Source organism: Balaenoptera physalus, assembly GCF_965194825.1.
Source record: "Balaenoptera physalus genome assembly, chromosome: 13".
In the NCBI taxonomy this organism is placed as follows: Eukaryota; Metazoa; Chordata; class Mammalia; order Artiodactyla; family Balaenopteridae; genus Balaenoptera; species Balaenoptera physalus.
In genome coordinates, this window is record NC_138892.1 from 28645265 (window position 1) to 28662928 (window position 17664).

Sequence of the window (17664 nt, forward strand, 5' to 3'; positions counted from 1 at the left end):
ACTCCCTCCCAGGTAGCTGTGGTGCACTAAGCCCCCTTCAGGCCGTGTTCACGCAGCCAACCCCAGTCCTCTCCCTGGGATCTGACCTCCGAAGCCCGAGCCTCAGCTCCCAGCCCCCACCTGCACTGGCGGGTGAGCAGACAAGCCTCTCGGGCTGGTGAGTGCAGGTTGGCACAGATCCTCTGTGCAGGAATCTCTCCACTTTGCCCTCTGCACCCCTGTTGCTGCGCTCTCCTCCGTGGCTCCGAAGCTTCCCCCGCCCTGCCACCCGCCGTCTCCGCCAGTGAAGGGGCTTCCTAGTGTGTGGAAACTTTTCCTCCTTCACAGCTCCCTCCCAGAGGTGCAGGTCCCATCCTTATTCTTTTTCTCTGTTTTTTCTTTTTTTTGTTTTTGCCCTAACCAGGTACGTGGGGAGTTTCTTGCCTTTTGGGAAGTCTGAGGTCTTCTGCCAGCATTCAGTAGGTATTCTGTTGGAGCCGTTCCACATGTAGATGTATCTCTGATGTATTTGTGGGGAGGAAGGTGATCTCCACGTCTTACACCTCCACCATCTTGAAGGTCTCCAGCCAGTACCTTATTAATCAGTCAAGTTTGTGGAATGAACTTATGAACACCACAGAACACTTATACATCAGACATTTAACAGTGAACTTATTCTCAGCTCTTGTTGGGAGGGTCAAATTAAGAATGCACTACCTGAAGCATGTTTCCCTGAACGTTTTATATAAGTATGTAAAATTGTTCCATATTATAAATTGATAAATTTATCAGAATTTAATGCTAGTACAATTTTGGGGGAATAGAGTCCTTTTTTTTAGTTAGCAAGAGCAAAATACTTTGTTGTGTTTCTCTTTTTCCTGGACGCCACGAAGCTCAAAAGTAAATATATTGCTTATTTACAGGAATGTTCTCCAAACCCAGATTCCTGGTAAAAATTCTTTCTACTTTCTTTACATGGCATATTAGGCCTTTTATTTATTTATTTTTAAAATCTGTTATTATGTAACAACCTAAGTGGGAAAAGAATTTGAGAAAGAGTAGATACATGTATATGTGTAACTGAATCACTTTGCTGTATACCTGAAACTAACACAACATTGTTAATAAACTATACTCTAATATAAAATTAAAAGTTAACATAAAAAAATTTTAAAATCTGTTAGATATTTGCTTCAAATCAAGTTGCCTCAATTTTGAGTAATTATATTTTGATCCTGTTGAAGATATAACTTTTCTCATTGGAGTAAGTCCAGAAAAATATATAAATAGCACATCTTGAGCCATACCTGAACAATTGCTAAGAATGGAAGCTACAACCAGGCTCAGATGGTTCCTGTTTTTGTTTTAATTAATTAATTTATTTATTTATTTATTTATTTATTTTTGGCTGCATTGGGTCTTCATTGCTGTGTGCGGGCTTTCTCTAGTGGCAGCGAGTGGGGGCTACTCTTCGTTGCGGTGCTTGGGCTTCTCATTGAGGTGGCTTCTCTTGTTGCAGAGCATGGGCTCTAGGCACGTGGACTTCAGTAGTTGAGGCACGTGGTCTCAGTAGTTGTGGCTCACAGGCTCTAGAGCGCAGGCTCAATAGTTGTGGCGCATGGGCTTAGTTGCTCCGTGGCGTGTGGGATCTTTGCGGACCAGGGCTCGAACCCATGTCCCCTGCATTGGCAGGTGGATTCTTAACCACTGCGCCACCAGGGAAGTCCAAGACTCAGGTGGTTCTGAGTGTCCTGAATGAAATTATATGATGGCCTTAGGCGTGGGAAAGAGAGGTTGGGGAGGGTAGATGTCCTTGAAGTCACTCTTTTTTTAAAAAAGCAGCAAAATAAACTGGAGTCGGTTATCCACTCCTCATGAAATTCGAACAACTTATTAGTACACTGTGGAAGCAACTAGGCAAAACTCAGCTTCTTGTGCCGTAAGTGGGAGGCGTAGCCTTGCCTGTGTGTATCCAGTTTGAAAACTAGGACCTGCTGGGTCAATTCTTGCTTCCCTGATAGGCAGGTTTTCAAGTTACTTCCCTAAATAGAGCAGGGGGTTGGGGGTGGATGGGAGAGGAGGTGACTTAAAAGAAATCATCCCTTTAGGAGGTGGGGGAACTTAATCATAGCTCTGCACTTTCTTCGGATTATTAAACAATGAGTGTTTATGAAATCAAGAAAAATATTTCCCCCCCAGAGTTTTCTTTTCAAAGAGTTCTCTGTGTGCTCTGGCTAATTTAAAAAGAACCCCATAGGGTGCTTATTTTTTTACACATATATTGCCAGAGTAGTTCCTGTTTTGGTTTAAATGTGTTCCTTCTTTTTAGTCAGATGAAAGAGAACTTTCTTTAAAAAGAATTTGTCTGCTGATTCTGTTTGTTCGAATGAGCCTAAATAAAACTTCTGTTAAGAGTTTAACTGTTGAGCTAAGTCCTCTCAGCTAAATTATCTGGAAATTTTCATTCTTAGTTGGACTATGTAACTAGAGTGTTCTTATTACCCTCTTTCCTACCTGAAATGTCTGCCTCCCCCGAGGACTCCTCTGAAGTAAATGTATTGAGGAAAGGGCTTTTTCCCTCAATTCAGTTAGCTTATTCCTCATGGAATGTGATATTAGGGTGTGGGTGTGTGGAATATGCTAGGCACCATAAGTGAGCAAGTCATTAATTCTGCACCAGGCAATGGCCTGGGAGAGGAATGACTAGGTCAACCTATGGAGAAATGACATCTTGAAGGCTTTAGAGATGGTGACAAATGTCTAAAGGAGAAGAGCCGTGGAAAGAGGATATAGAAGCCCCCAAAGTTGTCCCCCATCAGCCTAGCATGCAACTATAACATGAAGCTTTCTTAATGCAGAGTTTCAGTCAAGAGGAAGTTCTGGGATGATACAACAGGAAAAATAATTAAACAATCAAGCAAACGAAGAAACAAATAAATAATTCTTTGATACATGCTGAACATGGATGAAACTCAGAAACGTTATGCTAAGTGGAAGAAGTCTGATATAAGAGCCTGGAACAGCAGAGAAAGGTGCGGGGCACAACCATTAAAAGAATGACATAGCCCTTGAGGATGCAACATAAACTGGTTAGGTCCAAGATGGCAGAAGATTTGACTTCCAGTAGACCTCAAGCCTCATTATGTGCTCATTGTAATACATCAGCATGCTAAATGACACACCCATAGGCGCCATGACAGTTCCAAGGCCGACCACAGAAGGCCAAAAAGTGGGCGGTGGCCAAATTCCTGGAAATCCCTGCCCCTTCTCCAAAATAGTTGGAATACTCCTCCCATTCGTTAGCCTGTAACATTACCCAGCCCATAAAAGCTAACCGCCCAGATTTGGGAGCCACTCTAGCCTTCTGAGACAGACTGCATTCTGCCTATGGAATGTGTATCTCTCTAAATAAACCTGCTTTGACTTACTATGGCTCGCTCTTGAATTCTTTCCTGCAGGAAGCCAAGGACCCTCACTTGGTAGCCCGTCCCAGCGCCTTGCCTGAGACTTGCGACATGACCGTCCTCTCTGTGCCCCATTCTCCTGCAACAAGCCCATTTATTGCATGATTTCCTGTATATAAAATGTCCAGAATGGGCAAATCTATAGAGACAGTAAGAAAGTTTGTGGTTTCCTGGGGCTGGGCGGGCCAGGGGTAAGACTGAGATTTTGTTGAGGGAGATGAAAGTGTTCTGAAACTGATTGTGGCAATGGCTGGACAAGTTGATAAATTATCTCAAAATCATTGAATGGTACACTTGAAATGGGTGAATTTTATGATACGTAAAATATATCTCAATAAAGCTATTTTTAAAAAAGGAGAGATCATCTATTCAAAGGGACTAAGGATAGAACTTTCAAGGATAAAGATGGAAGTGCTCATCTTAACTCTCATAGCCCCCATCACCTAAAGATTATACAGACAGCTTTGTTTCTACAAGGGAGAAGACCATGAAATGAACCATTCGTGAGTGTTTTAATGCTGTGTCTCTTACTACTGTTTCAATGTTTGAAGTCTACTTGTGCAATAAATAGCAAGGTCAGACATTAAAAACAACAGGGAGACGGACCATTCCTTGAGTTTGAAGGTGGTCATCACAGTCAGAATTCAAATAAGTTCTCAGAAGATGAGAATGTTTCCTACATTTTGCTGAAAATGATGAAAAGATTTAAAGAAGAGGCCTTTACTAAGAAACATGCAAATATAGAATGTTTTCAACACATGCAGTAATGCTAATAAAGGATCCTTCGCTTTCACATTCATCTAAATTAAACTGTAAACATTATCTAGGCTGAAGATTGCTTCTGCTTCATTTACAAGTATTTACTAAACAAATGGCTAAGGACACAAGATAATGGGAAGTTTCTTACTTTATCCCCTTTGGAAAATAAATGCAATTTGACATGCTAATCATAGCCCCCCCTTCCTTTTTTTATTTCTTCAGAGGACTTCTCCATAGCTAGAATATAGTCTTTTCAGGAATTTGAATCAGTCTAACTCACTATGCCCCATAAATGATACATCCTAAATTGCATTTTCCAGTGGGATTTCAACCCTTGAATTCCTGCTAAAGTATACCAAAATGCATGATGGTTTCCACAATCATGTTGGGCATCTATATGTAGGACCTCTATGTTTATTTTTTTATTGCACTTACTTTTGCAACTTGAGTGAGGCTTTGTTTTAGTTGGACATTTAGTTTTAAAGGGATGCCGTGACATTACTTAATGCATGTAAATGCTAATCTGCTTTGAGATTTTAAATTCAAGTTCCTTAAAAAGGGCAAGTTGCTGCTTTTCTTAGAAGTGAAAATAAAAGCATGGACTATGCCAACATTTGATTAGATGATTATTTCACCAAGCTTCCTGAGTATTATCTTCTCTCTTTATAGTAACATATGGACATCACTTTATATTCTGAGAAGCTGAGAAAAATTCATTTTACCTAGACTGAAGAACCTCAGTAAAGCAAATAACCACTCACTTAAAATTTATTTGATACTTAAAGGCAGTTTTTACATATTAAATTAGTTGTTTTTTTTTTTTTTTAAGGTACAAGATTTCTGTTTGAGATAGTATATGCCTGGATAAGAAGTTTGTTTGCCAGCTTTAAATTACAGAATTTTGCCATTACTTTTTTAAAGCAGTTGTTCTGAAACATTACTGTCTAAATAGTTGAACCCCACTCCTAGAGTTTCTGATTTAGTAGGTCTGGTTTGCATTTCTATCAGTTTCCTGGGGTGATGTTGAGATGGCTGGTCTGGGGACCACGCTTTGAAACCCCACTGCCCTATTAGAAGGGGAGGTCCGTGTGCTCCATATTCAGAAAGTTATAACTACTGTAGGCCAGGATCATAACTTATAAGAACTTTGTATGATTCCTTAAAGTTTTCAGTTTTCCAAAGTTGATTCTTATCATCTGTCTCTTTCCCCACACTATTGTTAAACCTTAAAACTGAAATAGATTGTTGGTGCTGGGAAGATGCAGAAAAACATCCAATAAGCCTGAACACTGGGGGTCTGCCCCAGCAGACAGAGTAGATGGTGACAGCTTTAAAAAGAAGAAAGTAAGTAGAGTCATAGGATCTGCTAAAAAGAAGAATAAGAAGGTCTGAGAAGGAGGAGAGAGAGACTCAAAAGCAGCCCTTCTTGCTGCTCTCCAGGCCCTCCATGTTAGCTCTCAGAGGTCACCAGACTCCCCTTAGTTGTTAGCTCTCAGAGGTCACCAGACTCCCCTTAGTTGCTGGGGAAGAGGGACCGTGGGGTCGATCCACTTCCTCGTTCCTCCTGCCAATTTAGGCCAAAGGAGAAGTGAGATGCTTAAATAGTCTAAAATAGAAGGTATTTTTGCTGCTTTCTCTTATCTGCCCCTAGGGATAGTTTTCATTCCAGAGAAATTATTTTATTTGGCAGATTAATGTTTTAATATGTCCTTTGATTCATTTTTCAGTGAGCCTTTTAAGAAATGTAGCTGTATTTTCCAGGGTATGTCAGCCATGAGAAGTCTCCCAAGCTGCCTTGAGTTTTGTTTTTTTTCCTTCTACCGTCTCTACTCATCTCCAAATGGTTTTCTACCTTTATAAGGTTTTCTTTCTCACAGTCCCTTTTAGAAAAGGTAGTATCAGGAACTCACCTCCAAGTTTTGCAGTTTAGGACTTGAGGTTTCAAGTCTGGTCATAAGACCTGGAGTAAATTACTTATTTTCTTTAGGACTGAAACCTCACATGTTAAATGCTGTCAGTTATACTTAAACCTGGTGGTGTTTCTGGGAGAATTAAATGGGATGCCTCTAAAACACTTAGTACAATGTCTGGTACACCATCAATGATGGTAATCTGTATGATCATTGTTACTGCTGCTGGCAGGCAACTCTTTAACCGTTTTTTCTCCTCTTCTCTCCAAACAATCCCAATTGCTTTACAGAGAAGAAACAGTTTTGCCCTAAATCTGCACGTCACCCTCTGATTTCTAGTTCTCTTATGTTTCTTGGTCTAAACCTAGTACAGCTGTCTTAGTTTGTGCCCTTGGATTCCTACCTAAGCAAAGCAAGGCAGGTTGCCAGATGGGGAGGCTGCTAAAAGTGGTCTCCTTCCTGTGGGTAACCAAAAAAAGAATAAACAAAAGGCATTAAGCCTCTAGGTGAAGAGATGAGCCCACATGAAAGCTAAATTATTTTAAGATTTAAGTAAGAATTGGAGACAAAAATAGAAGTCATTTCAAATAACCCCTATTTAATTCATCATCCTTAGGGCTTTCCAAAAAATAAATCTGATCATATCACTTCCCTGCCAAAACTACTCACCCACCCCTCACTCCCAGCACCCTATGCCCCTCTCTACCCACCAGTTTTTTCAACATAATTTATCTTCCTCATACTGGTTTAAGTCTTTAAGATACTCCAAGGTCAGGCCCCCTCTTTTTCTTCCTTCCAGAGACCTAATTATGGGCCAACTTCACTGACTTAGTAGAGATCACTCACTTCTGGGGCTTCCTTATCTCCTTTTGCCTCCATACACACCCCAAAATAAATGCCCTGTCTCTATTTGCTATTAACACTCTGTAAAGAACTCTCCTGCTTGAACCTGTACTTGTTGGTTAAGCTGCGAGTTTTCTAAAGCAAGCACCAAGGACACCTAGCACTCTATCTGGAAGTAAGTTCACAGCAGAGGTCAGGATAGATGAAACTTTAGTGAATGCTGTCAGCTGACCAGCAACAATGAGGCTTCTCCAACTCAGCAAGGAAATCTATGGGCCTAAAGGTGTCTTTGGGGAGGGAGGGGCCAGATAGGGAATAAGACCTTTGCTGAGTGGGGATTACAGGGAGGGGAGCTGTGAGGGCGTGGGGGGGAAAGGCCTACTGGACAACCTTGTGAACTGTAATACAGCCATTAAAGAAAAAAATCTGGGACTTCCCTGGTGGCGCAGTGGTTAAGAGTCCAGCTGCCAATGCTAGGGGACACGGTCCGAGCCCTGTTCCAGGAAGATCCCACATGCCGCAGAGCAACTAAGCCCGTGCTCCACAACTACTGAGCCTGCGCTCTAGAGCCCACGAGCCGCAACTACTGAGCCTGCGCGCCACAACTACTGAAACCCGCGTGCCTAGAGCCGGTGCTCTGCAACAAGAGAAGCCACCACCATGAGAAGCCCGCGCACCACAACAAAGAGTAACCCCCGCTACCCACCTCTCTCTGCAACTAGAGAAAGCCCACACTCAGCAATGAAGACCCAACACAGCCAAAAATAAATAAATTAAAAACAAACAAAAAACTGACACTTTCCTAGCAATAATGCAGGAAGCCTGGATCACAGGGATGAAGCGAGAGGCTGGAGTTTAGGAAGGACACCTCGTGAGCAACTTCAGGATAGAATGGCAATGTGAGAGAGTGGCACACAAGCAAATGACACACATGGGTAACCTGATGTAAAAATACTAAAATGTGTCTACATAACATGTGGGGAAACAAAACAAGAAACATTAAATGGGCGCAATGTGTACACTACCACAGTATTTCTTAAGCAGCATATCCAAGTCACTTTGGTCTCCATTTCATTTGCTTTGGAAATCTAACACTTATGGCAGCCAGGAAGACAGTGCCGTAGAGTTGAGTTACTTATCTTCTTAAATATTGGCTGTCTGATTTTAAGCAGCGACAACTCTGTGTGATTTGTCACCTGACAAATTGCAAGTCATGTGGGTTTTTTTGTTGTTTTTTGTGGGTTTTGTGTGTGTGTGTGTGTTTTCTTTTGCAAGTAATGGTTTTGATGGACTCATTTGTATTTAGATGTCTATTTAACATCGGTCAACAGCATTTACTGGGTGTTGGCCTGTTTCTTAGGCATTGGGTGTACAACAGTGAATGACAGGGACTTCTCTGGTGGTCCAGTGGGTAAGACTCGGTGCTCCCAATGCAGGGGGCCCAGGTTTGATCCCTGGTCAGGGAACTAGATCCCACATGCTACAACAAAGATCCTGTGTGCCACAACTAAGACCCCGTGCAACCAAAATAAATAAATAAATATATTTTTTTAAATAGTGAATGACAGAAGATGCCTGCTCTGTAAGAATTTACAGACTAGAAAGGAAGAGGGTCTAGTACACACAGTAAATCTAGTATGTCTGATCAGTACCAGGGCCAGGGCAAGGGGAAGCAGAATACTGTAGACATTTACACAAGTCCAGAGAGTCAGGGAAGGCTTCTTAGAGGATGAGCATAAATTAGCTAGGGAAAAAAAAAAAAAGGGAGGAGATATTCCAGGCGGTGGGAATAGCATATACAATGAATAGTTTATGCTATTATTATTATGCTATTAAGCTATTATTAGCTTAATTTAGTGCTATCGTGTTCATAGATTAATAGTTTAGATGAGTTCCCAATAATGAAATGCAAAAGGTGACATTTAACGACTTAAAATTTATTCAGTTCAAAAGACCATGCTTTATTCTGATATGGATACCTTTCCTACTTTGGGGATGTTATAATGTCTTGTTTTCCCCAAAATGATAGTGACAGCAGATGATAAGGTAATTCTTTAAAAAACATCTTTGGCAAAATAAAAGATTTTCAACCTGTGTTGATCCCTAAGTTTTACTAGTCTATGAAATAGGGAAAGAAGTTCATTCCCTCACCCTATATAAATGTTTTTTCTTCTTCTTCTCTCCTTCTTTTTGGTTAAATAACACAATTGCTCAAAAAGTCTACAGATTTGGATTTGTTAGTCCAAAGCAAACTGTTGTAGTAACACTTGAGCTGAGGGATGGGAATATAACGCCCAGCCCTTTGAGGATTCTAGTTAGTTGCCTGATAGTTTCCTCTATAGAAAGTACTTTCTGAGCTCTTAAGCACTCCAAAGACCTGACATTTGTTACTTGCAAATTTATTTTGAAACCCAGGTTCATTTTCTGGATTGTTTTGACATATTTCCTAAGATTTTTTTTTTTTTAGTGCTTTGATTGAAAATTTTCTAGGTTTTAGAAATTAATTTGATAATTATCAAATTGCCTGATGATAATATATATAAGCCGGCTTATATAGATATATAAGCCGGCTTATATAGATATATAGATATATGTATTTGAATGTTTACTTAGTGCTGGAGACAGTGCTAAATAATCTCTAGTTATTCCACGTAGTCTTCACAACAACCTTTATATTTTTTAGATTACAATGCAGAGAGGTTAAATAACTTGCCTAAGGACACAGAGTCAAGAGTTGGGTTTGTAAATAGTTGGGAGTGCCCTGTAGTTTAGCATATCAACAAGATGAGAAAGTGCCTTCATAAACTTAAAAGCTGTCAAGAAATACCTCCTTGTTTCTTGGATGGGAAGAGCCTTACTAAACTTCTGGAAAAACATTACTAAACATATATATGTCTGGATTTGAAAACCATTCGCAATTAACATTGTGCACTATCTAAAGCTTACATTTAGGACCAATATTTATTTCCTTTTTTTTTTCTCCTTGAGTACTCCCTAGATCCCCTCGGGGTAAAAGGGAAATTTCTTAAATCCATTTGTCTCTTAAAGGAAAGATTTGAAGTAGGAAACACACACATACAATAAAAAACAGTGGGAGGAAAAACCCTTCAAGAATATGTGAGTTCAACTTCCTGTTAACTCTATTCAGCTGAATTTCAGAAGCATTCAGAAAGGGTCCAGCTGCTGCCTGGGAAGTAGTGGACATTTCATAATGTATGCAAATGTTAAATCATTACATAGTACACCTGAAACTAACATGATATCATATATCAAATATATTTCAATGAAAGAAAAAAAAAAGTGGAGAAAACATGAGCTGGGAGACAGGTCTGAGTTCAGATCCTAGCATTTTGTTAACTTCATTATTTATATTTTGTAGATGAGTCAATTTAAGCTCAGAATTAGTGGGAGTCCAAGTTGGAGACCAGGCTTGAAGGAGAAAAACTTTCACCTGATTTCTAATGTAATGCTCAAATGACTGATGATGTAAGGAAAATGAACAGAGCAGATGATTAAGGGTGGGTGGGGTTTAGAGGGATATCAGAAAATCTTGTTCTAGGGCTATGGTAATTTTAAAGATTTACTTGTTTCCCTATCTCCTTTTTGAGTAGTGAAAGAGGTTTCAGATCCCTAGTGAAGTAATTACCATGACGTTTATTTTTAAGCACAGTTAGTTATATCTGAAAAGTCCTAGAAGGAAACAAATGAACCTATTTCCCATTATTTTTGATGCATTGATGCATTTAATCAAAGAAAATAATTTCACAAGTCAATGCTTTTAAAGAATTTATTTTTATTATCCTTTAAAGTATTTATTTCACATGTAACTACCTAATTACTGTGTATGAATGAAATAATAATCTAGAAGTTATTCTTTCAAGCCCCGTTTTACGTATTTCATTTAAACAATAAAATTTTTTCTCCTACTGCTTTATAGTAAATTCTACTTTTCCTTCATTTCTATACCCTTTGGCTCAGTACTGTGTTTTGCAATATTGATGACCAAGTAAGCTCAGGATATTTATTTCCATCTGGCAGAGTTCAGCTTCTGCCTCTTGTTTGCTTTCTCCATCTGCCCACCCAGCTCACCATCTTTTTTTTTTTCCCTCCTCCTTAATGGAGTTCGGGTTAACCCTCTCGCAGGCCTAATCCTTTTAGCAGGCTTGCGCCTTCGTGTATTTTTTTTCCCCTAGTTTTGAAAGTAGGACTTAAAGTAAACTTAAATGTCTGCGCCTAATACTTTCACAATCTTCACATTTTACCTTTTTTTTTTTTTTTTTTTTTTTTTTATAAAGAACAGCAGAATGCTAAGGCTCAGATAGTTACTTGGATTAGAAAAAAAGGAAACAACCTTCGGTTTTGCGCGTAAACGGTGTAAAATGCATTGCATAGATTTTTTTTCTTTTTATAGACTAAACTTATTACGGTTGCCATACTTCTCTTCAATAACAGGCTTTCTTATCAGTTTTAACCTGGATTCAGTAAGGTCTCCACTCTGACTCCTGAAGTTACTGAAACAGCAACCACAAAAGGCTTACTAACCTTTTATTTATTTATTTTGCAATTAAACTTTGACAAAGACATCCCCCAATCCTCCCTAAGGGTGGAGCATAAACGGCTCTGTGGCGTCGGCTGCACGTTTGCGAGGGGAACTGGGCTCCGGAGGCTGCAGGATGCCCCGCGAGATCCGGTTCTCCCTCCTTTTCTCCGCACTCCCTGTATCCTCAGCACTTGTACCCGCCTCCCGCTGCTCCGTACGCTCTTCCTGCCTCTGGAACCAGCCACATAGACTCGGCGTGGGGACGGGATGTAAACACCGAGTACAGCTAGCGGCCGGTGCCGTGCAGGCCGATCCGTGCCGCCGGCGCGGGTGTAGACAGCCTGAGCCGGGCGGCTTTTATCTGCACAGCATTAAGCCTCCTTGCAGGCGAGCCCGGGCAACGCACTCCTTCAGAAGACGCGCTGGCGCGGCGCCTAGACTTGCTGAAGCGAGAAGGAGGGGCGAGGGCTGGGGGCGGGGCTTTCACACGCGCACCCTCGGTTTCCTCCGTCCCCCGCCACTGCTCCCCCTTCTCCGGCTGCCACTCGGGGGTTTATTTGTTTACAAGCGGATTACGTCAGCTCCTCCCTCTCTTCCCGGTCTATGGACCCGCCCCCTGGCCCCTTTTTCCCGCCCCCTCCGGCTCCGAATCTGCTTGCGTCACAATGGTGCGATCTCCGGATTGGCTGGAGTCGGCCGTCACGCTCCCGCCACGCCACTTCCTTTCCGCGGCGCTATAAAAAGTGCTGCACGGCCTCTGCTTCTCTTTGCCGGTGTGAGCTGGAAATGCAACTGTTAAGACCTTCGGAGGTTGCGGAGCTGGAGGCGGAGGCGGCTGGGGAGGTACGAGCGATGTGACGAGGCCGCCGTCGCTCATCTTTTCCTCTCTCTTGCCGCCTCATGCCTCGAAAGTAACTTTTTTACTATAAAGAAAGGAGAAAAAAAGTAGCCGTCCGCCTCTCACACCCTCTCTCCCTCTCAGCCCTCTGCCCTGTGAGGGAGCCCGGGGTGGCCGCTCCGCCGTCGGGGTCGCGCCGCCGAGCCCCGGCCGCCCCGGGCCGCCCCCGCCCGCCGCCCCCATGCATCCCTTCTACACCCGGGCCGCCACCATGATAGGCGAGATCGCCGCCGCCGTGTCCTTCATCTCCAAGTTCCTCCGCACCAAGGGGCTCACGAGCGAGCGACAGCTGCAGACCTTCAGCCAGAGCCTGCAGGAGCTGCTGGCAGGTGAGCGGGCCACGGCGGGAGGGCGAGGGGCGCCGGGGGACGCCGCCGCACACCCCCGGGCCGAGCCGTCGGGGCCGCGGGAGTCTCGGTGGCGCCGCGCTCGGGCCCGGCCGCGGGACGGTGGGTGGCGCGCTGGGCGGCCGCTAACGGCGGGTCCCGGGGAGGGTTTGGGGGCTGGGCCGAGGGCGCTCCTTCCTCCCCCCACGGCTGGCAAACCGAGGGGAGAAGAAAATAGACGCACAACAAAGAAACTAAAGCCGACCGAGTCTGGAGCTGTGGTCTTTGGACGGTCCGCGGATTTGGGGGACAAAGGAGCCGCGGGGCTGGGGTTGGTTCGACGCCCCCTCCCCACAACCCCGTCCAACCGTTGCGCGCTCGGCGGCCCGGCCCCGCGGTGGGAAAGCGCGCCGCTGCCCCGAAGCTAGCCCGGGACGGACGTGCCGTCTCTCCCCTCCTCCTACCCCTGCCCATTAATCATCGGATTTGTCACCGGTACAATTACAGCCCTGCCCAGAGCGTGGTTTAGGGTTGCTTGTTTTACTTCCCTTCGGGGTTAACAGTCTGGTGGCGCTTCTCCCTTCCAAAGCTATAAACCCCATTGTGTGCGTCTGGGGTGGGGTGGAGAAAGTAAACAGGCTCCCGGCTGGCCGAGGCTGCGCGCCTGATTCCCGTTTTGGCGGCTCAACCGGTTGGTTCCCGGAGATTGTTTTGTCCCGTACTACTGCTATTTCTAAAACCCGGCCCGCGTTTCCCATCCCCGCACACGCACAGCCGCGAACGCGATGCTGGGCATTTAAAAAAGTTGATAGTTCGCATTTTCACTCCAAGGAGCCAGCGGAAGAAGGAAACTACGGCGGGAACCAGCAGTAACGGTGTCTAAGCATTGTTTTCTCTGTTCTTTTCTTCTATAGAACATTATAAACATCACTGGTTCCCAGAAAAGCCCTGCAAGGGATCAGGTTACCGCTGTATTCGCATCAACCATAAAATGGATCCTCTGATTGGACAGGCAGCACAGCGGATTGGACTGAGCAGTCAGGAGCTGTTCAGGCTTCTCCCAAGTGAACTCACACTCTGGGTTGATCCCTACGAAGTGTCTTACAGAATTGGAGAGGATGGCTCCATCTGTGTGCTGTACGAAGCCTCACCAGCAGGAGGTAGCACCCAAAACAGCACCAACGTGCAAATGGTAGACAGCAGAATCAGCTGTAAGGAGGAACTTCTCTTGGGCAGAACAAGCCCTTCCAAAAACTACAATATGATGACTGTATCAGGTTAAGATATAGTCTATGGATGCATCGTCTTATAATGGATGGATAAATTTGATTTTTGCTTTGGGTGGGCTCCTCTTGGGGATGGATTATGGAATTTAAACCATGTCACAGCTGTGAAGATCTGGCACAAGATAGAGTGGTAAAAAAAATTTTTTAAGTGACAGTGCCATAGTTTGGACAGTACCTTTCAATGATTTAATAGCCTGTGAGTCCAAGTAAATGATCACCTTATTTGCTAGGGAGTGAAGTCCTAGGGTGGTTTCAGTTTCTCCCAGACATGATACCTAAATTTTTACATCAGTCCCTTTAACGCAAATCTGTATTTCAAAGAACCTTTCTCTGCAGTAGAAGTTGCAGAGAAAATTTGCACTATGACACCTAAAGTTGTTATCCTTTTTGGCAGCTCAATAGGAAAGCTCAACATTTTAAACATGGTAGTACTGGAAATTTTATGACAAGATTTTTACCTAGCACTTAAATATGTATAAATGTACATAAGACAAACTAGTAAGCATGACCTGGGGAAATGGTCAGACCTTGTATTGTGTTTTTGGCCTTGAAAGTAGCAAGTGACCAGAATCTGCCTTGGCAACAGGCTTTAAAAAAGACCCTTAAAAAGACACTGTCTCAACTGTGGTGTTAGCACCAGCCAGCTCTCTGTACATTTGCTAGCTTGTAGTTTTCTAAGACTGAGTAAACTTCTTATTTTTAGAAAGTGGAGGTCTGGTTTGTAACTTTCCTTGTACTTAATTGGGTAAAAGTCTTTTCCACAAACCACCATCTATTTTGTGAACTTTGTTAGTCATCTTTTATTTGGTAAATTATGAACTGGTGTAAATTTGTACAGTTCATGTATATTGATTGTGGCAAAGTTGTACAGATTTCTATATTTTGGATGAGAAATTTTTCTTCTCTCTATAATAAATTGTTTCTTATCTTGGCATTTTAATTAATCTCTTGTCATGATTACAGAGGTTCAGCTAAAAGAAATATATTTCTCAGAAGACTTAGGTTTTGTAAGCCATGTGAACGTCAGTTGCACACTGGTCATGCTGAAAAACATTTGATAAGGAGTGAAGATGATCTGTGTATACATATTTAGGTGTTGGAGGATAAACACAGGGGTAACATGCTTTTTTAAAAGTTCTAAAGTGAAAACATGGACACATTCCCAGGCTAATGAAATGAGGATAAGAGACAAAGGTAACATCAACCAAAAAGAATGATACTCAAAGGATTACATTTCACTGCTTCCCTGTTGAAGTGAAGATATAAATGTTCTATTCTGGCCCACCTTTGAAAAACAATTATTTTGCCCCATGGATTCCTTGTTCAATTAGAAAACCCTGGGGCAGGTGACCCGTAGCCTTAACCACCAGGCTACAATCACTGCAGAGAGATTGGTGGCTTTTTGCCTTTCGTCAGCTGCAAGATTTACATAAAAATCACTTAAGCTGGAATTCAACAAAAGGTATGTTTGAATTTTTATTCTGAAATTGAAATGCTGAGTTTTTGATTCCTCACTTTCAGACTTATTTCAGATAAGTACTAAGAACCTAAATGAAACAAATGAACGTTGAGTGCTGGAGTGTAGGTTACTCCACTACCCCATATGATAAAGCTTGTTTTTAATTCTTTGGCTATAGGAGGACAACATGGTTTTTACGTGAAAATTAAAAACGGAAAATTTTGTTTTTCTCTACACAAGTAACGTATTAACATATAGTGGCTTTTTGGGGGGTATTCATGTAAACATGTTCACACTGGAAATACGCAATCTGGGTTACTTGAAATCAGTAGTCCCAAATAGATTTGGAAATTGAATTCTCCCTGTAAGATTAAATTCTGATTTTGTAGCCACAGGAATACACAGCTAAACAAGCAGGTGTTTAGAATACAAAGGATGTTTGTGTACTTTATTGGCAGGCCGTCCTTGAGAGTTTGAATTACAACCACAACACATGGACTACCCTTGCCACTTATTAATGGTTTTATTTTTCAGTCTGTTCTTTGGAATCCTCCCCCCACCTCCTCCAGTTTTTCAAACTTAAATTTACAATAAAACAACTGATAGTATGGTTTCTACTCAGGTGCTAACTGCTACTGTTTACCAACTGCATTTCATCTGGTAACTCCTTGGAAGCTAGGTAACTGATAAAGCTTTGCACACTGGGACCCGAGGCAAAGGATGACTTCCAGGCAGTTGAGGAATAGGTCAATATTTTAGTACCTAAAACTTTTTTTCTCCGATGGGGAGTCATTCTTGAAGATTTTTGACATCAGACTTTTTGGTACTTTAAAGAAATTTGGTGGGAAGAGAACTTAATGAAAACATTTTATTTTAGAATTCAGGTGATGTCTGGCATGTAAGGAGCTGTTAGGAGTTCCTCTGTAAAAGGCTTGCAAACATCTCAGACCTAGCATCCAGCTGTTTCCTGTGACTTTAACCTTAACATTCCCCAAACAATTGTCTCCAGGATAGTAGCTGTTTGATACATCTTTTTCATTGCTTCTGGGAATGTTTTGCGGAGCTATTTGGATAAAAGCATTTGAGTGTCTGCCCTATGCACAGGCAGGTGTGTGCCAGGCCTGCACACGTAGACATTTATTTACGTACACACCAGTGTGTTGTGTACTCTTTAAAAAAACTTTAATAGTGGTAGAATTTAAAGGGCTTTTTACACTGCCTGAGTTAGAAGATAGTTTTTTAGAGATCCTTTTAAGAAAGGGTGACTGCTTTCAATATCATTAGTTGCCAATGGCACCAGGGATTCATAGTTATTGGCAATAAAGTTTAGAAATAATTATTCTGAGTTTTAACAGGTAGTTTTAAAATGACTTCCTTTTCTCCAAATGTGAAGTACTGTCTTGGTCTATCATGCTGAATGAAGCAGGGCTTAAAGTGAATTGTATGGCAAGAGTTACCCTAATTCATGCAGCATAATGTGGCTGTTTCCCCGCAGTCTGGAATGAGAAGCACGTGTCCTTACCCTTAATTTGTAATATTTCTGTAATAATAGACTGGAAAGGCGACCAGAAAATTGCTTTCTGGTACTATTGCACAAATGATTTCCTTAAGTCACTATAACTCAAATTGCAAATAATTCTGTTTTGTATAGGTGTTATAGATTACGGAATTGGCCTTCAAGTTAAGAGGAAGCAGTATTCCTGACTATTCTAGTGTTTAATGACTAAAGGTTTTCAGACTCCCTTTAATCTTAGGAACAACTACATCTACTATTAGACATTTTCTTAGGTGATTTTTAACATACCCGATACTCTCCTTCCTCTTTGCAGAAGAGATATATGATAACTGAAACAGTCTTGTATATTGAAGTTTAAAGATATATCCCCTCCCCTTTGCAACTTTATTTCAGACGATGTGATAAGATGCTATTGATAAGCTATATGGGGAGATTTTGTCCAAAGTTTTATATATACACAAGAGATTTCAAAAAGTGTATTTTGGATTGTCTGAAACGGTAGCTGTCGTACTTATCTGAAGGTATACAGACTGCAAAGAGTTTAGTCTCTGCTCTCAGTCTCAGCAGTCGAACTTTTGTATATGGCTGCTGCCAAAATATAACAAAGGTTTATTTTTCCATGTTTGGGACGTAACAGTATGAAAAAATCTTTTGTAGGGAAATAGTTGGTACTGCTAACCAAAC

At 42.1% G+C, this 17664-nt stretch overlaps 2 protein-coding genes across 2 annotated transcripts; one reads left to right on the forward strand and one right to left on the reverse strand.

The window, feature by feature from the left end:
* Positions 1 to 11493: 11493 nt before the first annotated feature.
* LOC309640414 (uncharacterized protein) lies at positions 11494 to 12372 on the reverse strand (the record flags this gene model as incomplete). Its single annotated transcript, XM_082419165.1, has 2 exons — positions 11494 to 11938; positions 12155 to 12372. 2 exons carry the CDS (start codon positions 12370 to 12372, stop codon positions 11782 to 11784), a joined length of 375 nt encoding a protein of 124 aa, XP_082275291.1. The 3' UTR covers positions 11494 to 11781.
* Positions 12373 to 12574: 202 nt separating this feature from the next.
* BTG1 (BTG anti-proliferation factor 1) lies at positions 12575 to 14945 on the forward strand (the record flags this gene model as incomplete). The annotated part of the gene is made up of 2 exons (XM_082419147.1): positions 12575 to 12722; positions 13634 to 14945. The coding sequence occupies 2 exons, from the start codon at positions 12575 to 12577 to the stop codon at positions 13999 to 14001; spliced, it is 516 nt and encodes a 171-aa protein (XP_082275273.1). The 3' UTR covers positions 14002 to 14945.
* Positions 14946 to 17664: the final 2719 nt, after the last annotated feature.